Genomic DNA, 22,395 nt, shown 5'->3' on the forward strand with positions numbered 1-22,395 from the left:
TTCATTGCCACCATCAATCTAAATGAAAAAAGTGAAGAAAGAGATGGGTTAGGATTTTCGCCATTAAACACCAATTTATTTCTAACTTTCCAAATGAACCAAATTAATAAAACTGGAGACTCTATAGCTTGCAATCCTCTCTCCCCTAAGGAAGATTCTAGGCCAGCTCCAAGTCCTCTCACCAAGGATAAAGAGAATAAGTTATTGGCAAACCAGTAAGCTCTGGCATGATCACAGAATAATAAAGCATGAATAATGGATTCAGGTTTAGATCCACACACTGGGCACAAATCGTTTTCCCCTAAGCCTCTTCTCAGAAGGGCCTCCTTAACAGCTAAACTATTTTGACAGCATCTCCACAAAAAGAGTTTCAATTTTGGGGGGATCTTTAGCCTCTAAGTTATTTTCCATAGGTTTGGTGACAAAAAACCTTGAACAGGTTATGCCTCTACAGGGTACAACAGATTCCTCGCTACATGGTATGCAGATTTAACTGAGAAATGACCCTTGGGATCAACCACCCAAATTAATTTGTTTACACCACCTGATCTGGGCAGGTCTAAGGAGCAAATAAGAGGAGATGTCCTTGAGTCAGAAAACTCGGCCACTCTATCTGCATCCCAACTGTTAGTCTGAGGGTCTATTAAGTCACACACCCAATTAACATGGGTTGGATTTGGATGGGGCCCCATTGGCCTAAATCCCGGAAGGCTCAGGATCCAAGGATCATCCTATATATTTATATTAATCCTATCACCCACACTCCAACAAGCTCCCTCTCTTAACACATCCCTCCTAGCCAGACGGCTCCGAAAGCCCCATGAAAAATTTGATAGAGGCTTTACTGCCCCAAAGTTTTTCCTCTTTAGGTATATTCCTTCAATTAGCTGTTTCCACAGGCTCTCATCAAAAGAATAGAATCTCTAGGCCAGCTTTGCAAGAAGGGCCAAACCTATTTTATTAGGTTTTGTGGCCCAATTTAAGAGTCTACATATGTATAAATAGAAAAAAACGATGTTTTATATAAATATAATACATATATCTATGTATTTTGTTCTAGAGGGCTTGGGTTGGGCCGGGCTTGAACTATTCAGCCTCAGAGGGTCCAATCTAGGTCCAACTAAAGTTTAGGTTAGGCCCAAACGTAACCCATAGCCTAAAAACTTAGGCCCAATTTATGCAAAAACTCGGGTTAGGTTGCAAGTTGGATTTATCCACGTTGCACCCCAAATTGGAACTCACCTTTTTATATTGACCAACTTTGAATGCAAATTGTGCATCCATTTCCCCCAATTGTTATTAGTTTTATTACACAAACCTATAAATCTCAATCGGAGTACAATTGTTTTTGTTTATCATAGATAGGGGTGGATTTGATGTGAGTCAAGCCGAATAGTATAAGGCTCAAGCTTGACACCGGCTCGTGGCCACCCCTTAATATGCTTTTGATGGGTCCCATCTCACATCGCCAAAAGCACCAACGTAAAAAGCCCTCCAAACGGCACTAGACATAGACGCTACGCTGAAAAACGGTAATCTGAAAATGGAGCTCGAGGGTGCTATTCCAGAAAAATCAGGTACTGCGTTTGTAGGAAAAGGTAGGGAAATGAAGGGAAAGGGCTGGGAAAATATTCCAATGCACGTGCCTCGACCCCAAGCTAACTGACTCCCTCGTTCCCGCCAAATTCTTCCCGCCAAAAACTGTAGGGCATAATATTTCACTTCTGCCCTACGACCCCATCCCCCACCCTTCCTAATCTACTAGTTGCAGAGAAGAAGAAGAAGAAGAAGAAGAGATGTCGGGGTGGGACGAAGGAGCTGTTTTCTACAGCGATCAAGCTCAGTTCCCCCGCGGTGGCGGTGAATCCGACCAGTTCAAGGCCACTCGCCATTCCGTCCTCCTCAAGTTCAAAGAGTTCATCCGCAACTACGAAACCCAGAAGAATGTGTTCCCTTACAGGGAGAGCCTTCTCCACAACCCCAAATTCCTCCTCGTCCACATGGATCACCTTGAGTCCTTCGACGCCGATGTCCACAGCAAGCTCCGCTCTTCACCTGCCGATTACTTGCCTCTGGTATTATATATTGTTCTTAATCGCAGATTCAACCTTATGTTCTAGGGTTTTGTCACTGGGTCTTATATTTTGGACTCCTTTTCCCTTTCTAGTTTGAGACCGCAGCGGCAGAAGTACTTGCAAATTTGAAATCCAAAGTTGCCGGAGAAACTGGAGAAATGGAAGATCCGGTAACCGGTGAGGTGCAGATCCTACTGACTTCGAAGGAGGATTCAGTCTCCATGCGATCTCTTGGAGTTAGTATTGTTTCGTATATGTGTTTTCTAAAAACATGAAATGGGCTTGTTGAAATTGGTATAATTTTTCTTTTTGGCAAAGAGCAGGCTCAGTATATATCGAAGCTTGTTAAGATCTCCGGGATAACAATCGCTGCTTCAAGAACAAAGGCCAAGGCGACATATGTAACTCTTCTGTGTAAGAATTGCAAGAATACCAAGACAATTCCTTGCCGTCCTGGACTTGGTGGGGCTGTTGTTCCTCGCTCATGTGACCATGTCCCTCAGGTTTGGTCTCTCGCATTCTATTATTTTTGTTTGAAACTAGAATGAAAGGAGACACTCATTCATGAATTTATATTTACAAAAGTACCGAACGTTCTTGTAGCCTGGGGAGGAACCTTGCCCAATAGATCCTTGGATTGTGGTTCCTGATAAAAGCAAATATGTAGATCAACAGACCCTGAAACTGCAGGAGAACCCTGAGGTAGGCGTCTTGATTTAGTGAACAATACTGTGATGTTGAAGTTAAATTATTTCTGACTAATGGGCTTTTATTTCAAATTAATAGGATGTACCCACTGGAGAGCTTCCAAGAAATATACTTCTCTCTGTGGATCGCCACCTCGTCCAAACAATCGTACCTGGAACAAGATTAACCATCATGGGAATTTATAGTATCTATCAAGCAGCCAATTCTGCTGCGTAAGATATTCATATTGTTGCCATATACCTTCATGTATGCCTTAACATACTTGATCAATTTATGCTTTATGCAGTGTGGTTAATGCATTATTCTTTTGCAGCCAAAAGGGAGCTGTTGCAATCAGACAGCCTTATATCAGGGTTGTAGGAATGGAAGAAGCTAATGAAGCCACCTCTCGGGGTCCCTCTGCCTTCACTCAGGAGGAGGTGAGGCTTGATGCAGCATGATTGCGTGAATATTATCTGTATATCTAAATTATCAGAGAGCTATAGAGGTTGAAAATTAATTATTCTGGTCCCCTTGATGTGGAATTTCATTTGCATTTGAATAACAGTTTGAACTGGTTAATTCAAAGAGAGAGGATATGAAACTGAGGTCTGAAGAATGAAATTTCACATAGTTGAGATAATTTAGTTTGTAGGGCCATGCTATACTGGAATGTATGTGGGGGAAATTTCCTTGCTTAGGGCATAGCCAACATTGGCTGCTAGCAGGGAGAGTGCTTGCTCTTTCAAATTGCACATCTTCCTTTGTATTTTCTTTGTTTCTTGTAAAATAATGTTACTTTTTCTCCAGGTAGAAGAATTCAAAAAGTTTGCTGGAGATCCAAATTCATATAAGAATATATGTTCCAAGATTGCTCCCTCCATATACGGTCATGATGATGTGAAGAAAGCTGTTGCATGTCTTTTATTTGGAGGATCAAGGAAGGTATACTGTTTACCAATAACTACCTGTCTTGCCAAATTGGGTATGAATTCTTGGTAGCCCACTAACTTCCTACAAAAATGCAGGAATTACCAGATGGTGTGCGATTAAGAGGTGATATCAATGTCTTATTATTGGGAGACCCATCTACTGCTAAATCACAGGTTTGTTCTGTGCATTGCTTTGTTAACAAGCTCTTTGGTTTGTTGAAGTAATGACAACCTAAATTATCAGATAAAGAATTCTGGTCTATTGGAGAGGGAATGGTCCCCATTTTAAAAGGCCATTGTCCAATGTTGGTCCCAGTTATCTGGGGTCTTGGGAGGGGCTAGTAGACTGGGTATGGTCCAAACTTTGTTTTTTTTTCTCATGCAAATTGGCCACGTCAGACTTAAACCTTTGTTCTCACACATGCCAGCCTGATATTTTACCTTTACACCAAGTATTGGCCCCTTAGAATGGTACTCATTTAGACAAGAATTTAAGATGTGATATGGTCATGCTGTTATTACCATACAATACTGTATTTGTCTGATAAATATCCATGTCTATGAAGTTTCTTAAGTTCGTTGAGAAGACAGCTCCAATTGCTGTTTATACTTCAGGGAAAGGCTCATCTGCTGCTGGTCTTACAGCTTCGGTGATTCGTGATGGCAGCTCGGTAAGTGAGTTGAATTCTTTGATAAATATGCATGTGTTCTTAGTGGATCTTTTAGGTTTTTCCCATTTAATTTATTTTTAGTGGATTGGATAACCAATTTGACCCTCAATACATTTTTTATAACATTCTATCTAATACTATACTATATGCAACTCCAGCGTGAGTTTTATCTTGAAGGTGGAGCCATGGTTTTAGCAGATGGTGGAGTTGTTTGCATTGATGAATTTGACAAAATGAGGTCTGAAGACAGGTAATTTAGAATGGAATTAAAACCTGATAGCTCTTGTTGTCCTCAAAGCCCAAATTTATATGAACTTCTCAAATCTCAATCCAAGAGTTCTATTATTTCTATCTCACAGGGTTGCTATTCATGAGGCAATGGAGCAGCAGACTATATCCATTGCCAAAGCAGGAATTACAACTGTTCTCAATTCCAGAACATCTGTGCTTGCAGCTGCTAACCCTCCATCAGGACGTTATGATGATCTAAAGGTCAATTGTTTGTGGAAATCACATTGATGGTTTAAATTTCTCTTAACATGTCAACTCAGATAAATATTTCCATTTACAGACTGCACAGGATAACATTGATTTGCAGACAACAATTCTTTCCAGATTTGATCTGATCTTCATTGTGAAAGATGTCAGGATGTACAGTCAGGATAAGGTATGCAGCAACAATCTTGCCCAGCTACTGTTCTCATACTTCATTGCATTATTTAACGTGATTTTATCTCATTTCAGCTTATAGCTAGCCATATTATAAAAGTCCATGCCTCCGCTGGTGCAGCTTCAACTGACACTAGAGTTTCAAAAGAAGAGAATTGGCTCAAAAGGTGTATTTTAAGTTACTAATTATTGTTATTCCATGTGATTGCTTTGTAAAATACACAATATGAACTCTTTGATTCTTATGTCTGTCTGCAGATACATACAGTATTGTCGAACTGAATGCCATCCCCGCCTATCAGAGTCTGCAGCTACCATGCTGCAGAACAACTATGTTAAAATCAGACAGGTAGGCTTGTGTTCTATCTCTATTTATGATGAGCACTTATCTCAGGATGTCTTTGTGTAAGGTCATTGTCCAATGAAGGTCCAAACTATCCTGGGTCTTGGAAGGGTAGTCTGGCTATGGACCAACCTTGGGCTTTTTTGGGGCCATAAAGTGGCTTCTCTCAAGATTAAAACCCCATTCTTATTCTTTTGGCATGTCTGACCTAATTCTGTGCAACATATATACCTGCTCTGGGCAACATGCTGAGGGGGCTCAAGAACCAGTACTTATTGAGTGAATCTGATGATGCATTTTGCATTCATTTTTTGGACTTTAATAGGTTTGTAGGGTAATTGTTTTGAGTCCCATAATCTACTAATTGGTTTTTGCCCCCATCTTTCTGGTTCCTGCAGGATATGAGACAACAGGCAAATGAATCAGGGGAGTCTGCTGCAGTACCAATTACTGTAAGGCAGCTGGAAGCTATAATAAGGTTAAGCGAGGCCCTTGCAAAGATGAGATTGTAAGTAATTCCTGAATGATGCTTAAATTTTGCATTTGTTCACAACTGATATTTTCCTTTGTGTCCATTTGCTTCTGAAGACAAAAATTGGAATGTAATTCCAAAAGCAGGACCTTGGCCTTAATACCAGTCTGGTTATTACCAAAACCAATTTAGACATTGTAATTCTATATCCATACTTTTGAGTGTTAAAAAAATTCTTTAAATTTCAAGTTAAGATCAATGTAACTTTTCATAATTAAAGTCTATAATTGCATGATATCATAACAAGTTAAAGCTATATTTGTTGTGTGATAAATATTTAGGATGGGATATATCAAGACAAAAAATTATCATCTATGTAGCTTAGACATAAATATGTGGGTCTATGGCAAACATGAAAAGAAATGTCAAACTTAACTATCCTCAACAAATTCATGGGATGCCCATACAGCTCATTTCGTATAAGACAATTATAAAATGAATGTAGTCAGTACAAAGTGGGATTCAAATCCATTTTCTATTGACTTCTGGTGACTCTCTTCATTTATTCCACCTTTGCCCTTCCTCAATTTACCTTCCTGTTCCAACAAGGTACTACATTCTACTGTTGGACAAACATAGGTTTTCTTCAATTCACACTTTTCACATGGTTAGTACATGAAAAATGTTACAGGAAATGCATAAAACTTTGGCATGCATATCAAACATTAAATGATGGTTTTGAGGGACATAGATTGTTCTTGTTAGATACCATAGAAAGGATATTAGGGATGAATGGCATGCATGTAAAGACCTAATTGACCAGACCTCCCAGGTCACAAGTCGGCCTGATTTATGTTGGAGATAGTAAATCGGTGTCCTATTTGACCTCTTCCATCCGTTTCATATATATTTTCCCTTTATTTATGCGTCCATGTGCTTGATATTTCATACAGTTTCAGACAGTACTATCTTCTTTTACTTCTTGGACATATCTAACCTAGCATTACTTCTTTGCCTAAAATGCCATTTCTTGCAAGGAGTATCCAACTATTTTATCTTCATGTTGGAGCTCGGATCCTTTTGTTGTCATTATTGCCAGATAAATGGCTCTCCATTGGCATAATCTATTTAGGCTGCCACTAACCACACACGTATGCAGACTTGATATATCTTCATATCATGACTGATTGGTCCTGTACTGTCTGAAACTTGAATTTTAGGTCTCATGTTGCAACTGAGGATCATGTTAAAGAAGCAATACGTCTCTTCAACGTTTCCACAATGGATGCAGCACGATCTGGAATAAATCAACATATAAATCTGACTGCTGAGATGGCAAACGAGATTAAGGTCTGCTGTAGGCAATTAGACATGATTTATGTTTCTCAGTTTATGGATTGAAAAAATTGTCATTTTGGTTTTGGTTTGTGCAAACAGCAAGCTGAGACACAGATAAAGAGAAGAATGGGAATTGGGAGCCAAATTTCAGAGAGGCGTCTGATTGATGACCTCACCAGAATGGGATTAAATGAGTCCATAGTAAGTGATAGTTATGAATGTTTTGTCCATGATGTGCCAATAGAATGGGGTTGGATGAATATAGTAGCTCGCTGCCCCGACTATGTCGTTAACATGTTCCATCTCATGGATTCCTTTCCCTTGAGCATTATTTTTGTCCTCACCATCTCCTTGGTAATTGAGTTTGTACGCATTATTGTTCTGATTGGTATTATTGCATTTGGCAGGTGAGAAGAGCTCTGCTGATTTTGCACCAGAGAGATGAAGTTGAATACAAGCGAGAAAGGCGTGTTATAGTTCGTAAGGCATGATTTTTTGGGATTCTCTTTTCCTCTCGGGAAAAGATAGTACCGATGGAAGCAATGGAAGATTGTTCATGCCACTGGAGTAACCGACAGTTTGTATTCTCAAGATGGAGTTGCTGGATTTGGCCCCAATTTATAATCTTATACATTCTGTCTGATACCCGTGCAAAATGCAACTTGTCAGCTTGTAATATACACCTAATCAGCTATATGTTTTTTCTTTGTATTTGATTATTAGACTGCATTAATATACTGGTGTCATTTATCAGAGTCAATGATAAGGGCCCTTTCATAACAGTTGGAGTGGCTGAACTGAAAAACTTATTGCATTGCTTGGGTGAATAACGTTCCTTTTGGATAAGCTTTTGCTTTTCATCTTTTGGCTCTGGAAACTCGATTAATCCGAAAAATATTTTAAGCACTTTCAAGTCCCCATGTTCGAAGTCTAAAACCGAGGCTTCGTAATTTTGGGCTCAAAGCACACCTAAAGCTTATCCGAATGCAAGAAACAGAAGAGGTGGCTCCTTGATGGATGGCTGAAGCTGAAGTTGGTTAAACAATTGAACCCTGAATATTTTACTGCCCCTAGTGGTTATTATTTTAATTCTCGTCAAAACAAGTACAGTCAGGGTAGCCATGACCAATGTTTTAAAAAAAGATTCGGAATCGTTCTAGTCAACGGTTTTTAGGTTGATGGGTCCAGTTTGAATTGATGGCTTGTTCTGACAAAAAGATAAAAATAATTAAAATAAAAAATGGTCAAAAACCATTGAATTGGTCAAATGGGTTGACAGTTTGACCATCTGGATCAACAGGTTGACTGGTTCAATGATTTTTGACGGATTGGACTTGGGATAAAACAGAATCAGTTGCCTGAATGGTCTTTGGGCCAAATGGTTCAATCATTTGGATCAACGGTGGTGATTCAAAAATCATGGCCATGGCAATGGCATATGAATTTGCATTGATGCCCCCATAGTGCATCCCTCTTCTGCCCCAACAACACATCTCGGTGACGAGTACAGAATTGATAGAGTTAATCTTGACGTCCTTGACATTTCAGGGACCTTGTGTGTTTAGTACCCAAGATGGTATTCTGTGGTTCTTATTCCTCGTGAGCTGACTTAACTCACTTTCAAAATTCAACGGGGAAGTTAGGGGATTGTTTATTTACCGGGAAATGTACCAAATAACTAAGTCAAGTTTTATTTGAAATGAGTTTAGTTTTTGTTGTTTTTTTTTTCTCTATTTGAGAGTGGAGGTAACTATTATTTGAAGTCCATACTTTTTTTAAATGGATCGACATGTTTAAGTAAGCATTTGTTTGAGAGTGCAAATGGTCATTTTTGAGAAGCTTTGATAAAATAAGATGCCACTTATCTAGATGGGTGTTTACTAAAATGATATTGTTATGCATGAGAGAAGAATGGAAGGAGAGAAAAGAGAGAAAGAAGAAGAGAAAAGAGAGAACTAAGAGCAAAAGATCCTAGTGGCATTGCAGCTTTTTTAATATATATACTAGGGCGAGAACAACTAAAACAAAAAAGAGTAAAAGTACAATAGTACCACTACGATACTATACATAGGAAAAATAACAACGGTTAACACTCTCCCTCAAGTTGGGACATAGATGTCAATCATGGCCAACTTATCACATAAATCATGATGTCGTGAGTGGTGTAGTCCTTTTGTAAAGATGTCTACAAGTTGATCATCAGAGTTGACATAGGAAGTACACACTTCCCTTGTGATAACCTTATCTCTGATAAAATGCTTATCGACTTCGATGTATTTAGTTCTATCATGTAGCACAGGGTTAGTAACAATGTTTATAGCTGCTTTGTTATCACAGAATAGGGTCATAGGTTTGTCCACTAGAAAACCCAACTCACTCAATAGATTCTTTATCCACATAATCTCATCCACTCTATGAGTCATTGCTCGATATTCAGCTTTAGCACTGGATCTAACTACCGCACTTTGCTTTTTGCTTCTCCAAGTAACTAGATTTCCTCCTATGAAGGTACAGTAGCCACTAGTTGACTTTCTGTCATTTAGGGATTCTGCCCAATTTGCATCAGTATACACTTCAACTTTCAAATGTTCGTCCCTTTGAAACAACAAGTCAGCACCTGGAAACCTTTTAAGGTATCAGAGGATTCTTTCTACTGCTTCAAGATGAGTGGTCATAGGGGCATGCATGAACTGACTAAGGACACCAATTGCATAAGCAATGTCTGAGCGGGTCATAGAAAGATATAACAATCTCCCTATAAATCTCTAAAACTATTCCACATCCTTGATATGTTCACCTTGGTTGTCACCTAATTTATGGTTAGGATCAATAGGGGAATCAACTGGCTCCACTCCCATTTTTCTTGTATCTTGGAGTAAACCTAGGACATTGTTCCTTTGGGAAATGAAGATACCCCTTTTTGAACGGGCAACTTCAATTCCTAGGAAGTATCTTAGAGGACTTAGATCCTTTACTTCAAACTATGTGGCAATAAAACTCTTCAACTTTTGGATTTCATCCTTCCAGTCACCAGTGATAATTATATCATCAACATGTACTATCAAAGCAACAATTTTACCTTTTCCTCTTTTCACAAACAATGTGTGATCAGATTAACATTGGTTGTATCCTTTTTGTTGAACCGCTGCATGAAATCTACTGAACCAGGCTCTCAGTGATTGTTTCAGCCCGTATAAAGACTTTTTCAACCTGCACACCTTTTGTTCATTGCATTGAGCCTGAAAACTAGGGGATTGTATCATGTAAACTTCATCTTCAAGGTCACCATTCAAAATTGCATTCTTAATATCAAGCTGATGTAGATCCTAGTCAAGATTAGTAGCAAGAGAGAATAGAACTCTAATGGAGTTCATCTTTGGCAATGGGTGCAAATGTCTCTGCATAATCAACTCCGTACACTTATGTAAACCCTTTTGCCACTAAACAAGCTTTATACCTCTCCATCGTGCCATCAACCATATGTTTGACTATGAATACCCATTTACATCCAACTGGATTCTTTCCCTTAGAAAGATATACAAGTTCCCATGTGCCATTTTTATGAAGGGCATTAATTTATTTCTTCATAGCATCTGTTCATTCAGGTACTGAAAGAGCTTCTGCACATTCTTAGGGATAGGGGCACTATCAATGGATGTGAAAAAGGCTCGAAAAGAGGGTGAAATGTTTTCATAGGAAATAAAGTGGGAAATGAGGTGTTTAGTGGTGCACGATCTATCACCTTTTCTGTGAGCAATAGGAAGGTCAAGGTCATTAACAACAATATCAATTGCAATGGGTTAGGAACATCAATGAGAACCAAGATACCTGAGTGAGTATGATCCACCCCCAAAGAGTTTAATGGCATTGGAGGTACAACTTCTGGATTCTCCACAGCTCTTGAATTTGGTTGGCCTTTGTAACAACGAAAGAAGACATGAAAAGGAGGAGGATCAAGAAAAGGAGAGAGTTGAACCTATTTCTCCTCATTCCTACTCTCCCCTTGAGGAGAAACATGGAAAAAAGGCTCACTCTCAAAGAAAGAGACATCCATGGAAACATAGAATTTTCGAGAAACAGGATCAAAGCAACGGTATCCCTTCTGAGTGAATGAGTACCCTAGGAATGTACAAGGAATAGCACGTGGGTCCAATTTTCCACGAGTGGGTGACAGATTTTGGACAAAGCAACGATAACCAAACACACGAGGAGGAATGGAAAGAAGGGGGGCCTTAGAAAAGAGAAGCTGATGTGGGGCTTTGCACTCTATCTGAGTAGTATACAGATAGACACCTCTCCCCCTGTTTACAAGTAGATGATTCTGCCTGTAACTGGCAGATTTTTGCATAGTGTCACAGTTCCAAATATGTTGATTTTGCTTGTTCCCAAATCTCATTTGTCGTTTCAGTCCACATGAAATTCCTTCTTATTTGAGGTTGCATAGAAACTAAAAGCCAAAACATGACCATGCTATTTTCCCAGTTCCGTCTGTCATATTTAGCACTCCCCGAATGTGGTTCTTTGATTCTCCCTTTAATATAACCTATCTTTCCCATTGCAATGATCTATAGTTTGATCCCTCTTGACCACTCTAAATAATTTAAACCATCAAGAGGAATAACAACTATGGGAAAGGATAGGTCTACACCCCCACTCATTCCATTCAGCATTGAGGAAACACCGGATGTAGCAGAATCTTCACCACTCATGATTTCATATTCAAAAACAACTCTTAAATGGGGTACACAGTCTTAAAGAAATTCAACACTGAGGGGGAACAATTTTTTTTTCTTCAGAAACACACATCCTTTTGTAAAAACACAGGTGTTGTTACAGCACTAACAGGTCATCCCTTGACTTATAAGCTCATCACAAGTGTTGCCACAGTGCATACAGGTCATCTCTTGACCTACGCATCAATAGGACTATTGTTACAGCAAGTACTAGTCACTTTCTGACCTTCAGTTCACCATAAAAGTTGTTGTTGTAGCACACAAGAGGTACTGGTCACTTTCTGACCCTTAGTTCACCATAAAAGCTGCTATTGCAGCACACAAAAGGTCCTCACGACCAACAGTTTCACAGGGATTAGTCGACCCCACAAAAAAGGAAAGAAATTGGTGTTGATCACCTCACATCCAATCAGCAGACCTAGTACAGGTTCTGCCTTGGCACACGACCAGAAAAAAAGGTAAGAGAGAGAGAGATAGAAAATTTACTTTAGTGTGTGAGATCTTCAATCAATCAAACAACAGATGAGGGCGGAAATTCTGGAAATCTGGTGCGAAGAAGAAAAAACTGTTCACTTGACTTCTCCTTTCAGATCCTGCTAGCAATGCAACTTTTTTGATATATATAGTAGGGCGACATCAACTAAAATAAAAAGAGTAAAAGTACAATAGTACCCCTGTGGTACTATACATAAAAAAATAACAACTATTAATAGATATTTTTAAGGGAAGTTCCTGATTAGTACCCTATACTTTGGGCCTAGTGTCACCTTGGTCCCCAAACTTTAAAGCGCGACAATTCAATACATGAACTTTCAAAACATGCCAATCCACTACCTGTTGTTAATCAATTTGTTAACCAGCTGTTAAGTGGCATTTGAAAAGACATAAATGCCCTTCAAGTGTCATCTAATTCTCTATATCAACCATCCAAACATTGATAAAAAATGAATAGTACCAAATCCTTGCATCTTCTATTCAAGAAAGTTGGAGTCGGGTCTCAATGGACATTTTAGTGATCCCAACTTTCTTAAATAGAAGAGGCAAGGACTTGGGGTTTTTCATTTTTTATCAATGTTTGGATGGTTGATAAAGAAAATTAGATGACACTCGAAGGGCATTTGTGTCTTTTCAAATGCCACTTTACGGCTAGTTAACAACAAGTAGTGGATTGGCATGTTTTGAAAGTTCGGGTACTGAATTGTCGGGTTTTAAAGTTTGGGGGCCAAAGTGGCATTAGGCCCAAAGTATAGGGTATTAATTGAGAATTTTCTCTATTTTTAATCTTAATATCCATTCAAACAAATTTAATAAAAAAATAAAAATGGAAGATAAGACGTAGACAAGCACTTTGTGCAATCAATTTTGTTTTCTGCCCTAGGAAGTAGAAGGGGTATTTTCAGAATAAACAATCTTAGACCCATGCCCTTGAACACTTTCCACTTGATCTATATGGTCACATAACCATTTCTAAATGGCAATATAAAAGGTTCTTAATGAAATGTCAATTAAGGCTCAATTTGAAAAGAATACAAATACAAATATGTACAGTATAAATACATATAAAATAATACAATGTATAAGGTTTTGGGGTCTACATATTTGTATTTGTATTCTTTCCAAATTGAACCTAAGCAAATCAGTTGCAAACTATAAGAGATGTTTTAGTTAAATACAGACTAGAACAGATTTTAGTAAATCCATGAAACTCTAGGGTGTTTTAATAAATGACTCCTAACTTATTAACCAAATGGAGTGCCAGATTGGATTGAGATGGTGTTCTATAACATGATTGATTTTGTTTTCAAAAACAAAAATACCGGCCGAAGATTTAATTAAGGAGGTATTCGACAACATGGTTGGTTTGGTTTTATTTTGCAAAAACAATCGCACATCTTAGCAGCTCCTTATAATGTTGGGCATGAGATGTATGGAAAGCCCCTTCTTAATAAGTTGTAAGGCACTAAGGCATATTGAATAATGAATTAATGATTATTGCTTATTGAATTTGGATCTCTCGAATATTGGATTTAGGTATATTTCCATCCGATTTCATCCAACCTTTCTTTGGCCCTATAGAGAAAATCTTAAGTTGGTTTTCAAGTTAAGCCTGTGTTTGGGGGTGATTCTTTTTAAATATTTATTCAGTTTATGCAAATTAGATTTCAAAAACACCTAAAAAGGCCCCCCAAATGGGTGACTAATAAAAAAGCCAAAAGAATGCTTTTTGGTTTTTCACCCAAAAAACTCGTGTTTTTTTTTAAAAAAACAAGGTTGAAAATTTTGGACTTCTTGTTCATGGTGTTTTGGAGAAACACTCTTATAACAAAAAAAATAAAAAATAAAAAGCCTGTTTAAAATGTCACACCAAACACAAAAGCTGCTTACTCAATAAACAGTTAAAAACTTGGGCTGCGTTTGGTTGAAGGAAAAAGTAGGAAAATCTATACAAAGTTTATAAAAGTTTCTCTACCTTTCCCTTCCTTTCCTTACTTTTTTCTTCAAACCAAACAAAACTTTATTTGAAAACCCCATTTAAAAATTAGAGAATAGAGATAATAAACAGTCCCCAAACCCCAAACACTAGTAAGATTGGTGCAAGATAAATTTCTTGGATCAGATTTGCCACGACAGGTGTGGTTTTGAGTCATAGTTGCTTGGTACATATTTGTATAGGTTTTTAATGAAATACCAAACGATTCAAAAGTATGGAAAAATTATGAAAAAATCATAAATTATATAAATAAAATCTATCATAAAAATCAATTATTTTTATATATTTTATAAGATGGAAAACTTAGTAATTTATTATAATACTTATAAATATGCATATATGAAATACGTATTTTTCATTATTAAAATGAAAAGCATGGACTTTTCATGTCATATTTGCTGACTTTGGGTTTGACAATGACCTAGTAATTGAGATAGCCGGTTGACATACCTCCATAACAAGAGATGTGTGAATTCGCTTTCGGTCAGGGCAAAGCCCGTTCTAACAGCCTTTACAATCTTACATTGGAATATTTTCGTACTTATGTGATTTATTTTATGAGAAATATTTTCAATATAAAATTGTAAGGGCTTGATCGGAACACCGATTTGCGTTGACAAAAGTCGAATTCGAGATGTGTGGGATTAAACCCACTCAACCACAGGCTTTTCATAGTGTAGCCGATGGCTTTATGGGGCTTAATGTACACCCTATAGGGTTTTCAATGGATCAAGTTTGAGTTGGTTGTAGGTTGTTCCAGTCTCATCACAAATATTAATTAGGAGGACAAAATGATAAATCCAAAACCATCCTAATTGTTAATCAGGGTAATCAGGTCTGACCCGGTAGGCCCGATTATACTGATATCTATATTTATTTATATAAATAACAACTTAAATTTTGATATTTGATAATATAATTTCAATAAAAAATGACATTAAATTAGTAAATTATTTATATGTTAATAAATCAAATATTTTTAACCAGAATTAATCTTATATATTATCTATCAAATTTAACCTTTTAAACATAAAAAATAGATAAAAATTACAAAAAAAAGAAACCTTTATATATCATTTACAAAATAATCGATTCAAAACCGGCAAGAACCACAAGCGACTCTGATTGTTAATTGGAACAAAATAACAGAACCAAAACTGATGTAATCGGTTCTGTTTGATTCGGTCGGGTAGAACCGACCCATTGACAGCCCCAGCACCCTGCTCTGTCCTCACCCTGATTCCACCATAATGTGAGATGGATACGGTGAAAGATGCAACATGCAACATGCAACTATAATATGGTTCGGTTGTCAAACCGACCGGATTCAACCGCTTTACCAACTGGTCTATTCACCACAGTGCGTCAGTGTCGCTCAAGCTAGCATTGACTCGACCAGACCGGCTTAAGGCTCTTTTACCGGATTGGAGGAGGTGGACTTCAGTAGGGAATGTAGTGTAGGAGCGGGAAAGAAGAGCTAAGAAAAAGAAACTGAAGCTTGAAGACATTATCCAGTCAGCCAGGGTGCTGGTCTTCTGAGCATAGGATGGTTCTCCATCTTGGCATCAGAAACCCTAGCCCTATATTGTTACCGTTGGGAAGGAAATCTCTGGTGACCCTTCATGGGCACCGGCAACCCAATGGAAATGTTTGTTCATCATCCATTGTGTCTTCTTCGATCCGTTCCTTCACTTCCTCCGCTCAACCACCTCTCAGGTCTTCGTCTTATCCTTCTTCATTTTTCAATCTCTTCTTATGTATAGGAAGGCATGCTTGAATATCTTTAACAATCCCAGTTTGCTTTCCTTCGCGTTTCAGGTACGCAGTGCTTGGAGCTGGTTTTGCTGGACTCTCTGTGGCTTGGCATCTGTTAAAGGTACTTGAACCTGGATATACATGAGTGCTTATGTAGGTTTACTAATTTTATATATTTTCTTGTTCTCGGTAATCTGGACTACTATGGTTCAGTTTATATGTCTGATGAGTCTTTTTCTTTCAATGCTCGAACATTTCTTTGGAAGTCATGCAAAATTATTGGTCTTGTGTGAAACATGGAACTATATGCTATGTATTTGATCTTCTCTTTTCCATTGAATAATAGGGTCACCGCAAAGCATGGAAATGGTAACAGAGTCTGGTAAGCATCGTACTTCGGGTGTTTACCCTAATGCTTTTGCCGAGTTATTCATGGATCGGGATGCCCAATTATAGGCACAACCTAACTAGCCCGAATTCTACATTGATTGGGTGATCCTATGAATTTTATCAATTGCATTTTCTTTGACAGGAAGAAATATAGTATGCCAACGTTGTCTCTAGTTTGGATCATATGTATATGTTTACCCTCTTTCCCCTTTCTTCTTGCGGTTCTTCAGGCTGCTTGTTTATAATGGAGGATAGGAGGCTATGTAATCTGGGTAAACCGTCTTTTAGAATTGTGCCCTTAAATTGGGGCATGACTTGGCTCTAATTATGGGGACCATCCTTCCTACTTAGGTCTCAACGTTAGCAGCTTAATGATCTGATTCTTCTATTCTAAGGCTAGCCTTGGTCTTTTGGACTTTATCAGCTTGCATCAGATCATAGTGCTTGGGTCCTATGTTACACTGACACAGCAAGCCCAAGGCATAGACGAAGTCTCTGGTGCAGAGGTTACATCAAGTGTCCAACACTGACAAAGTACCCTTTTGTTTCTTAGGCAGCTAGTGGTTTGAGGATTAATTGTAGAAAAATTGAAATCTTTCAGGTGGGAAAATTACTGAACATTAAAGATACCAGCATGTTGGATTTTGGAATATCTTTTTAGCCCATTACCTGCGTGAAATCGCATCTAGGGGCTAGTTTTAAATTCTTGTTCATTTGATATCTGATAAAGATTTAGGAAGAAATTTACAAGTTGGAACAGGAATCATCACCAGAAGGAGGTAAGAGCACTTTAACATGCAATTCCTTGGCTAACTTGATTGTTTATGATGAATCCTTATCCTGTCTTCCAACTTTTTTAGTTCAGAGATTCAAATTCTTGTTAAGAACATTTTTTCAAACGGAATTTGTGATGGGAAGAAATGTAAATAGTGGGTTGTAATGAAATCCTAGCCCAAAGGATTAGGGAGTGATATGACAATCAGACAGGACCATCTAAGGTTGATATAGGATAGGAAGGGTTTGCCCTATGGATTCAGAAATGGTGGGTTAATGGAGGGGTTGGATCTGAAAATAATCAAGGGAATGGTTTCAGATCTGGAATGGGTTTAATGGTAGGGTTGAGAAAGATGGTTTTGTGCCTGAAATATCTAGAACTGAGATTAGAGGAATTTCAGATCTCTAATGCAAACTTAAGAAAGGGAAATACAGAGGACAGTAGGCTAAATTCTGCCAAAGGATGAAGACTACAGGAAGGAGCATGCACTTTAGAATATATAGGTTGAAAAGGGAAAATAAGAGAGAGAGGAAGATCATACCTCTAAGTACCACAATAAAACACTTCAAATTTATTTCAAAACTCAATCCATCTCTTAGGGAAATCCTAACAATATATTTATAAAGCTTTATAGGCCAAGCATATGCTTAGCACTCAGGAACTTTTAATATCTCATAAAAATCATAAATTAATAGGACATAGAACAAATTTTCCTATGAACAATAGTAATTATTGCAGATAGTAATTTCAAACTTTTTCTATCTACGGCCTGGCGCCTCTTAATGGACTTCCCTATGGGAATAGCTGGATTTATAGGTTCCAACAATGACACCCACTTAGGATGTTCTTCCCATATTCCAAGATTTCTTTCTTCTTGATTTCTCCTCAATTTCAACTCTTGCAATGGAGCTTCCTCTAACTGCTTAGATCCTAATACAATCGGAAAGGGATTCTAGCTAGGTGCATGGGTTCTTTAGGCAATAATTCTTAAGTGTTTTACTTTCTTCCCCTTTTAATTCATTTATGGAACAATTATAATTGTATTTTGAACCATAATTTTGTGTTCTCATTTAGAGTCCATCTAAGTGCCACGTAGGCATTTTGACTTCATAGTACCAAATCATGTTTGGTTAGGTAGATTTAACTTCAAATGTTGGCACCACCCTTTACATTGGGTTATGTGCATGGGGGTGTTGAGGAAAATGTCTTTTTGGTGTTTCTCCCGGCAGGGAGGTGTTTCCACTTTAGTTGCCTTATGTGATGCCTACCATATACCTTAACTTGTGTTTTGTGCATTGTGTTATGTGCCAAAATACCTTAACTTCCAAATTTCCAATGCTATAATTCGGGTAAAAATGTTGAGACTTAAAACACCATTGCATCAAAAGCCTACCATATATCCTCATGACACTTGCTCTACTCCATTCATATGAACTCTTGTAGTCAAATTAGGAGTATAATACTTAACAGTTTCCTCATGACAATAACAAAATTCAGTTAGCTTAGGCCATCCTTCAATCCCTTCAAACCTGATCAACTTGCACTCAGATCTGAGCAAAAGCCTGGGGTACAGTCAAAATGATTGGAAGATTTCAAATCATACAATAGATGGCCTGACCATTTGGATAGTTCATACTGGTAACCATGTCTGAACATATGACAAATCCCTATCGGAACAGAAATGAGCCTGGACTGCTTGTCAACAATTGCTTTTGTTTCTAAGTGATGTTTTATGTGACCAGATTCATGCACTACCAGATGCTTTTATTTGATTGTCATGATCTTCTTTCACAGCAAGCATCGAAGGAGCTGAAATTATGCATTGACATCTATGATGAGGTTGGCATTGGAGGTGGTGCTTCTGGGGTTTCTGGAGGACTGATTCATCCTTATTCTCCTAAAGGTTCCTCATCTCCTTTTATCTAATTTAGGGTATGAATGGGTCAGACCTTGATGACGTGATGTCATTCTTTTATCTCTTCACTTTTCTTGCTAAGAAGCATTTGTTTTTCTGAGGTGATGCATCCTTCATTCTAGGAATAACACTAGTTTAAGCTTGTGTCATGCGAAACAGTTCAATTTTTTGCAGCTAAGCTTCTTTGGAGGGGTGCAGAGTGTTGGAAAGAGTCTATAGAGCTCTTAAACATTGCAGAAGCAGCTATTATCTCTAGGGAGCTAGACAGGCTAACCCAAGATTTGAATCAGAACAATGATGAATCAATAGTTTGGAGAAGGTTTGGTCCCTTAATTTCTTTCCATCATGTATTGGTATTTTTCTGTAGCTTGTATACCGCCCAAAATGTTTTTTCTTTTTGACCTACATTTAACTATTCTGTGTTTGTACAGTTTTAATTTCATCAAAATTTTGAATAAACTGTATTCTGATATTAGTAAATTTTGATTGGAGATGGATTCTAGACCAGAAATTTAGGCAAATAATTCAAACTTTCGATTTTGTGCAAATGAGTTGTATTAGTGGAATTGTTCAAGTATATGGATTTTTTGGTAGTAAATAAAAAAGAAAATTTTATTAAATGAAAAAAAAAGCACATCAAAGATTACATCAAATCGATGATGAGAAATCACCCAAGCAAACAGAAAAACTCTAAACCAGAATTCAGCCTTGTGCAAAATTACAGAACTGTTAATTTCAGCTTGGGGTTTTAAATGGGCAAGAACTGGGAAAAAAAAGTTGAGACTAGTAGATGTAGGATCATAGGAACATTTTAGTTTTTCTTCGTCTGGAGTGCCAAATTGGTTACATATTAACCCTTCTTGTCATAAAGTGCTTGAGCCTTGTGGGAGTTGGTTCTCACAAACATAAATGAAACTCTTGAAATTCATTAGTAAAGGGGTTCATGCACTATGCTGCACATGCACTTCAAATGGAATAATGGATTCATGTAAATGTTAATTTGGATCTTTAGTTATATTATACTTTCTGATGAACTGTTTACTACTAATTGTCAGAGTGCCCCCTATGAGATTATCCTTTATTTCTTGATGAACTAGGCTATGGATATCTATTCCATTATCTGCATGTTTTTCTTCCATTTTTCCAAACAAAATATCTCTTTGTTCTTAGCTTACATGTCCGATGAATGTTGAATTAGGGGCATCTTGAGGCCAGCAACCATGAAAAATGTGGATATATTGAATGAGGTGATTTTCTCTAACTTAACTTTCTTAATTATAAATTAGGATATCTTTCTTTTTGAAACTTTTCTTCACAATGATCTTTGTTTATTGCTTTTATGAGATTAGAATGCTCGAAACTGCCTGGAAAGTTGCAGAATAGAGTCCATAGATAAGGATGCTGCTCAAAATCTCATTCCCAATATATGTGTGCCTCTCTCTGCCATTTTTATGCCTGAAGCCATGACTATCCATCCCCAACGCTATCTTCAAGTCTGAGTAAAGCAGTCCTATTTCCCATTTCATTTCATCTATTGTGGATTTTACTAAATACATATATGAACCATCTGTTTTTTGATTATTTTGTAGGCACTTTTCTTAGCATGCAAAAAACTAGTGAAGAGTTCATTGGTGTCAGGTTATGAAGAGAAAGAAATAAATTTGCACAAGAAATCTGTTCACAAACTCATTGAACTAGCAGGTAACATCACATGCTACACTTCCAGGTTCATTCAATCAGCATCTCGTTAGTGAATTGGTTATAGAAGGACCAAAACAGATCCATGCCATTATTTGTTCCTGTATATGCAGCATGTGTATATTTTCTTCAATGCTTCTAAAAAATTTTCTATTTAAATTACCTGGCATTTTCCAGCATTGTGAAGCCTGAATAAGGATAACGGTATTTAGAGTTATTACACATTCATCTTGAACCGAACATGGTTGGTTCACATACATATTTTGGAGCTAAGCTTTTTCTTGTTGCATGTGGAAGAAGCCTGTAAAGGCCAAAAGGACCACTGGTTATGGTCACCAAGATTCTCAGTTGTGATTCTATCTCTCTCAAGTTAATCCACTTGGAGATGACTAGAACTGTAATAAATTTTTTAAGCCAATTGTAATATTCATCATTAGGGACCAAGATAAAGATCACAAGTCGTAACTGAAATTATGATGTACAGGGGAATACAATGCCATAATAATATGTCTAGGTGCGAAAGCAGGCACACTTCCAGAGCTATCAGGAGAGCTCCCTTTGAGGACATGCAGAGGTGTTGTTGCTCACCTGCAGTTGCCCAACGATATAGAGTAACATCAATCTTTTACTCAGATGTTTTGTTTTCCTTTCTTTTTTTCCTCTCTTTTTGGCAGTATATTTTTGGGGTCATTTTCATGTATGTGTTTCAGAGATGAATATGGAGAACATAGCCCTTCAGTCTTGTCAGATGCTTGGCTTGCCGTCCAGGGGCCTCGTGATATGGTTATGGGCTCAACATGGGATTGGAAATCAAGAAATTATTCACCTAATGTGTCTGCAGAGGAGGCTTCATTTGCTCTCGAAGAGCTTCTACCAAAGGCCTCAGCCAATTACCCTGGCATACAGAAGTGGATTTTTAAAGGAGCAAGAGCAGGTGTGAGAGCCATGCCACCAAAAACTCCTCTTGGATCACTTCCAATTTTGGGTTGCATTGATGATTTTGTTGATGGAAAAGACGGAACTAAATATTGGTTGGTTGGGGGGCTTGGGTCAAGGGGTCTGCTTTATCATGGTTGGCTTGGAAAATTAATGGCTGGAGCTGTACTTTCTTGTAATGAAGATGTCCTTCCTTCTGAATTAACCTCATGGAAGAAAATAAAATTATTATAATGAAAAGAAAGTAAAAGAGAATCAACTCTCATTATCCTGTTTATTTTATGGATCTTTGTGGATCCACCTTTCCGTTAAATGTTCCAGCTTCCAGGATGCTTTAGCCCTTTTGTTGCTTTTTCATCTTGCAGAGAAATCATTGGGAAAAATAGTTTCAGAAAACATGATTGAAGCTCTTAAGGTCAATTTAAAGATCCTATCTTTAGAATGTTATTTGTCTCTGATGGTAGAGTGGCCATAGGCCCTCGTTTAATCCTCAATATGCTGGAATATCCAATGGC

At 37.8% G+C, this 22,395-nt stretch overlaps 2 protein-coding genes across 3 annotated transcripts; both read left to right on the plus strand.

The window, feature by feature from the left end:
• Positions 1-1,519: 1,519 nt before the first annotated feature.
• MCM5 (Minichromosome maintenance (MCM2/3/5) family protein) lies at positions 1,520-7,964 on the plus strand. The gene is made up of 18 exons (XM_010247238.3): positions 1,520-2,075; positions 2,168-2,311; positions 2,399-2,578; positions 2,679-2,777; positions 2,862-2,995; positions 3,097-3,202; positions 3,573-3,707; positions 3,791-3,868; positions 4,261-4,365; positions 4,524-4,615; positions 4,725-4,857; positions 4,937-5,032; positions 5,110-5,201; positions 5,293-5,383; positions 5,776-5,885; positions 7,070-7,199; positions 7,287-7,388; positions 7,595-7,964. Exons 1-18 carry the CDS (start codon positions 1,797-1,799, stop codon positions 7,676-7,678), a joined length of 2,190 nt encoding a protein of 729 aa, XP_010245540.1. The 5' UTR covers positions 1,520-1,796; the 3' UTR covers positions 7,679-7,964.
• A 7,883-nt stretch (positions 7,965-15,847) lies between these two features.
• LOC104589055 (FAD-dependent oxidoreductase family protein) lies at positions 15,848-22,145 on the plus strand. Of its 2 annotated transcripts, none has more exons than XM_010247239.3 (9): positions 15,848-16,127; positions 16,230-16,287; positions 19,126-19,234; positions 19,421-19,565; positions 20,445-20,493; positions 20,596-20,739; positions 20,836-20,947; positions 21,429-21,555; positions 21,655-22,145. In XM_010247239.3, exons 1-9 carry the CDS (start codon positions 15,958-15,960, stop codon positions 22,112-22,114), a joined length of 1,374 nt encoding a protein of 457 aa, XP_010245541.1. In that variant the 5' UTR covers positions 15,848-15,957; the 3' UTR covers positions 22,115-22,145. The 2 variants fall into 2 exon arrangements, with proteins under 2 accessions (XP_010245541.1, XP_088748781.1); XM_088892655.1 differs by having other exon boundaries at positions 15,883-16,127; positions 16,208-16,287.
• The last annotated feature ends 250 nt before the right edge of the window (positions 22,146-22,395 follow it).

Source organism: Nelumbo nucifera, chromosome 8 (assembly GCF_055504915.1).
Source record: "Nelumbo nucifera cultivar China Antique chromosome 8, China Antique-T2T, whole genome shotgun sequence".
NCBI classification, from domain to species: domain Eukaryota; kingdom Viridiplantae; phylum Streptophyta; class Magnoliopsida; order Proteales; family Nelumbonaceae; genus Nelumbo; species Nelumbo nucifera.

Bases quoted from the DNA above. Each gene is read 5' to 3' on its own strand.
- LOC104589055 (XM_010247239.3), top strand. From the start codon at position 15,958: ATGGTTCTCCATCTTGGCATCAGAAACCCTAGCCCTATATTGTTACCG. The intron at 20,494-20,595 runs GTGATTTTCTCT...TTATGAGATTAG, and splicing joins ATGTGGATATATTGAATGAG to AATGCTCGAAACTGCCTGGA. The intron at 20,948-21,428 runs GTAACATCACAT...TATGATGTACAG, and splicing joins CAAACTCATTGAACTAGCAG to GGGAATACAATGCCATAATA.
- MCM5 (XM_010247238.3), top strand. From the start codon at position 1,797: ATGTCGGGGTGGGACGAAGGAGCTGTTTTCTACAGCGATCAAGCTCAG. The intron at 4,616-4,724 runs GTAATTTAGAAT...TCTATCTCACAG, and splicing joins AAAATGAGGTCTGAAGACAG to GGTTGCTATTCATGAGGCAA. The intron at 5,202-5,292 runs GTGTATTTTAAG...GTCTGTCTGCAG, and splicing joins GAAGAGAATTGGCTCAAAAG to ATACATACAGTATTGTCGAA.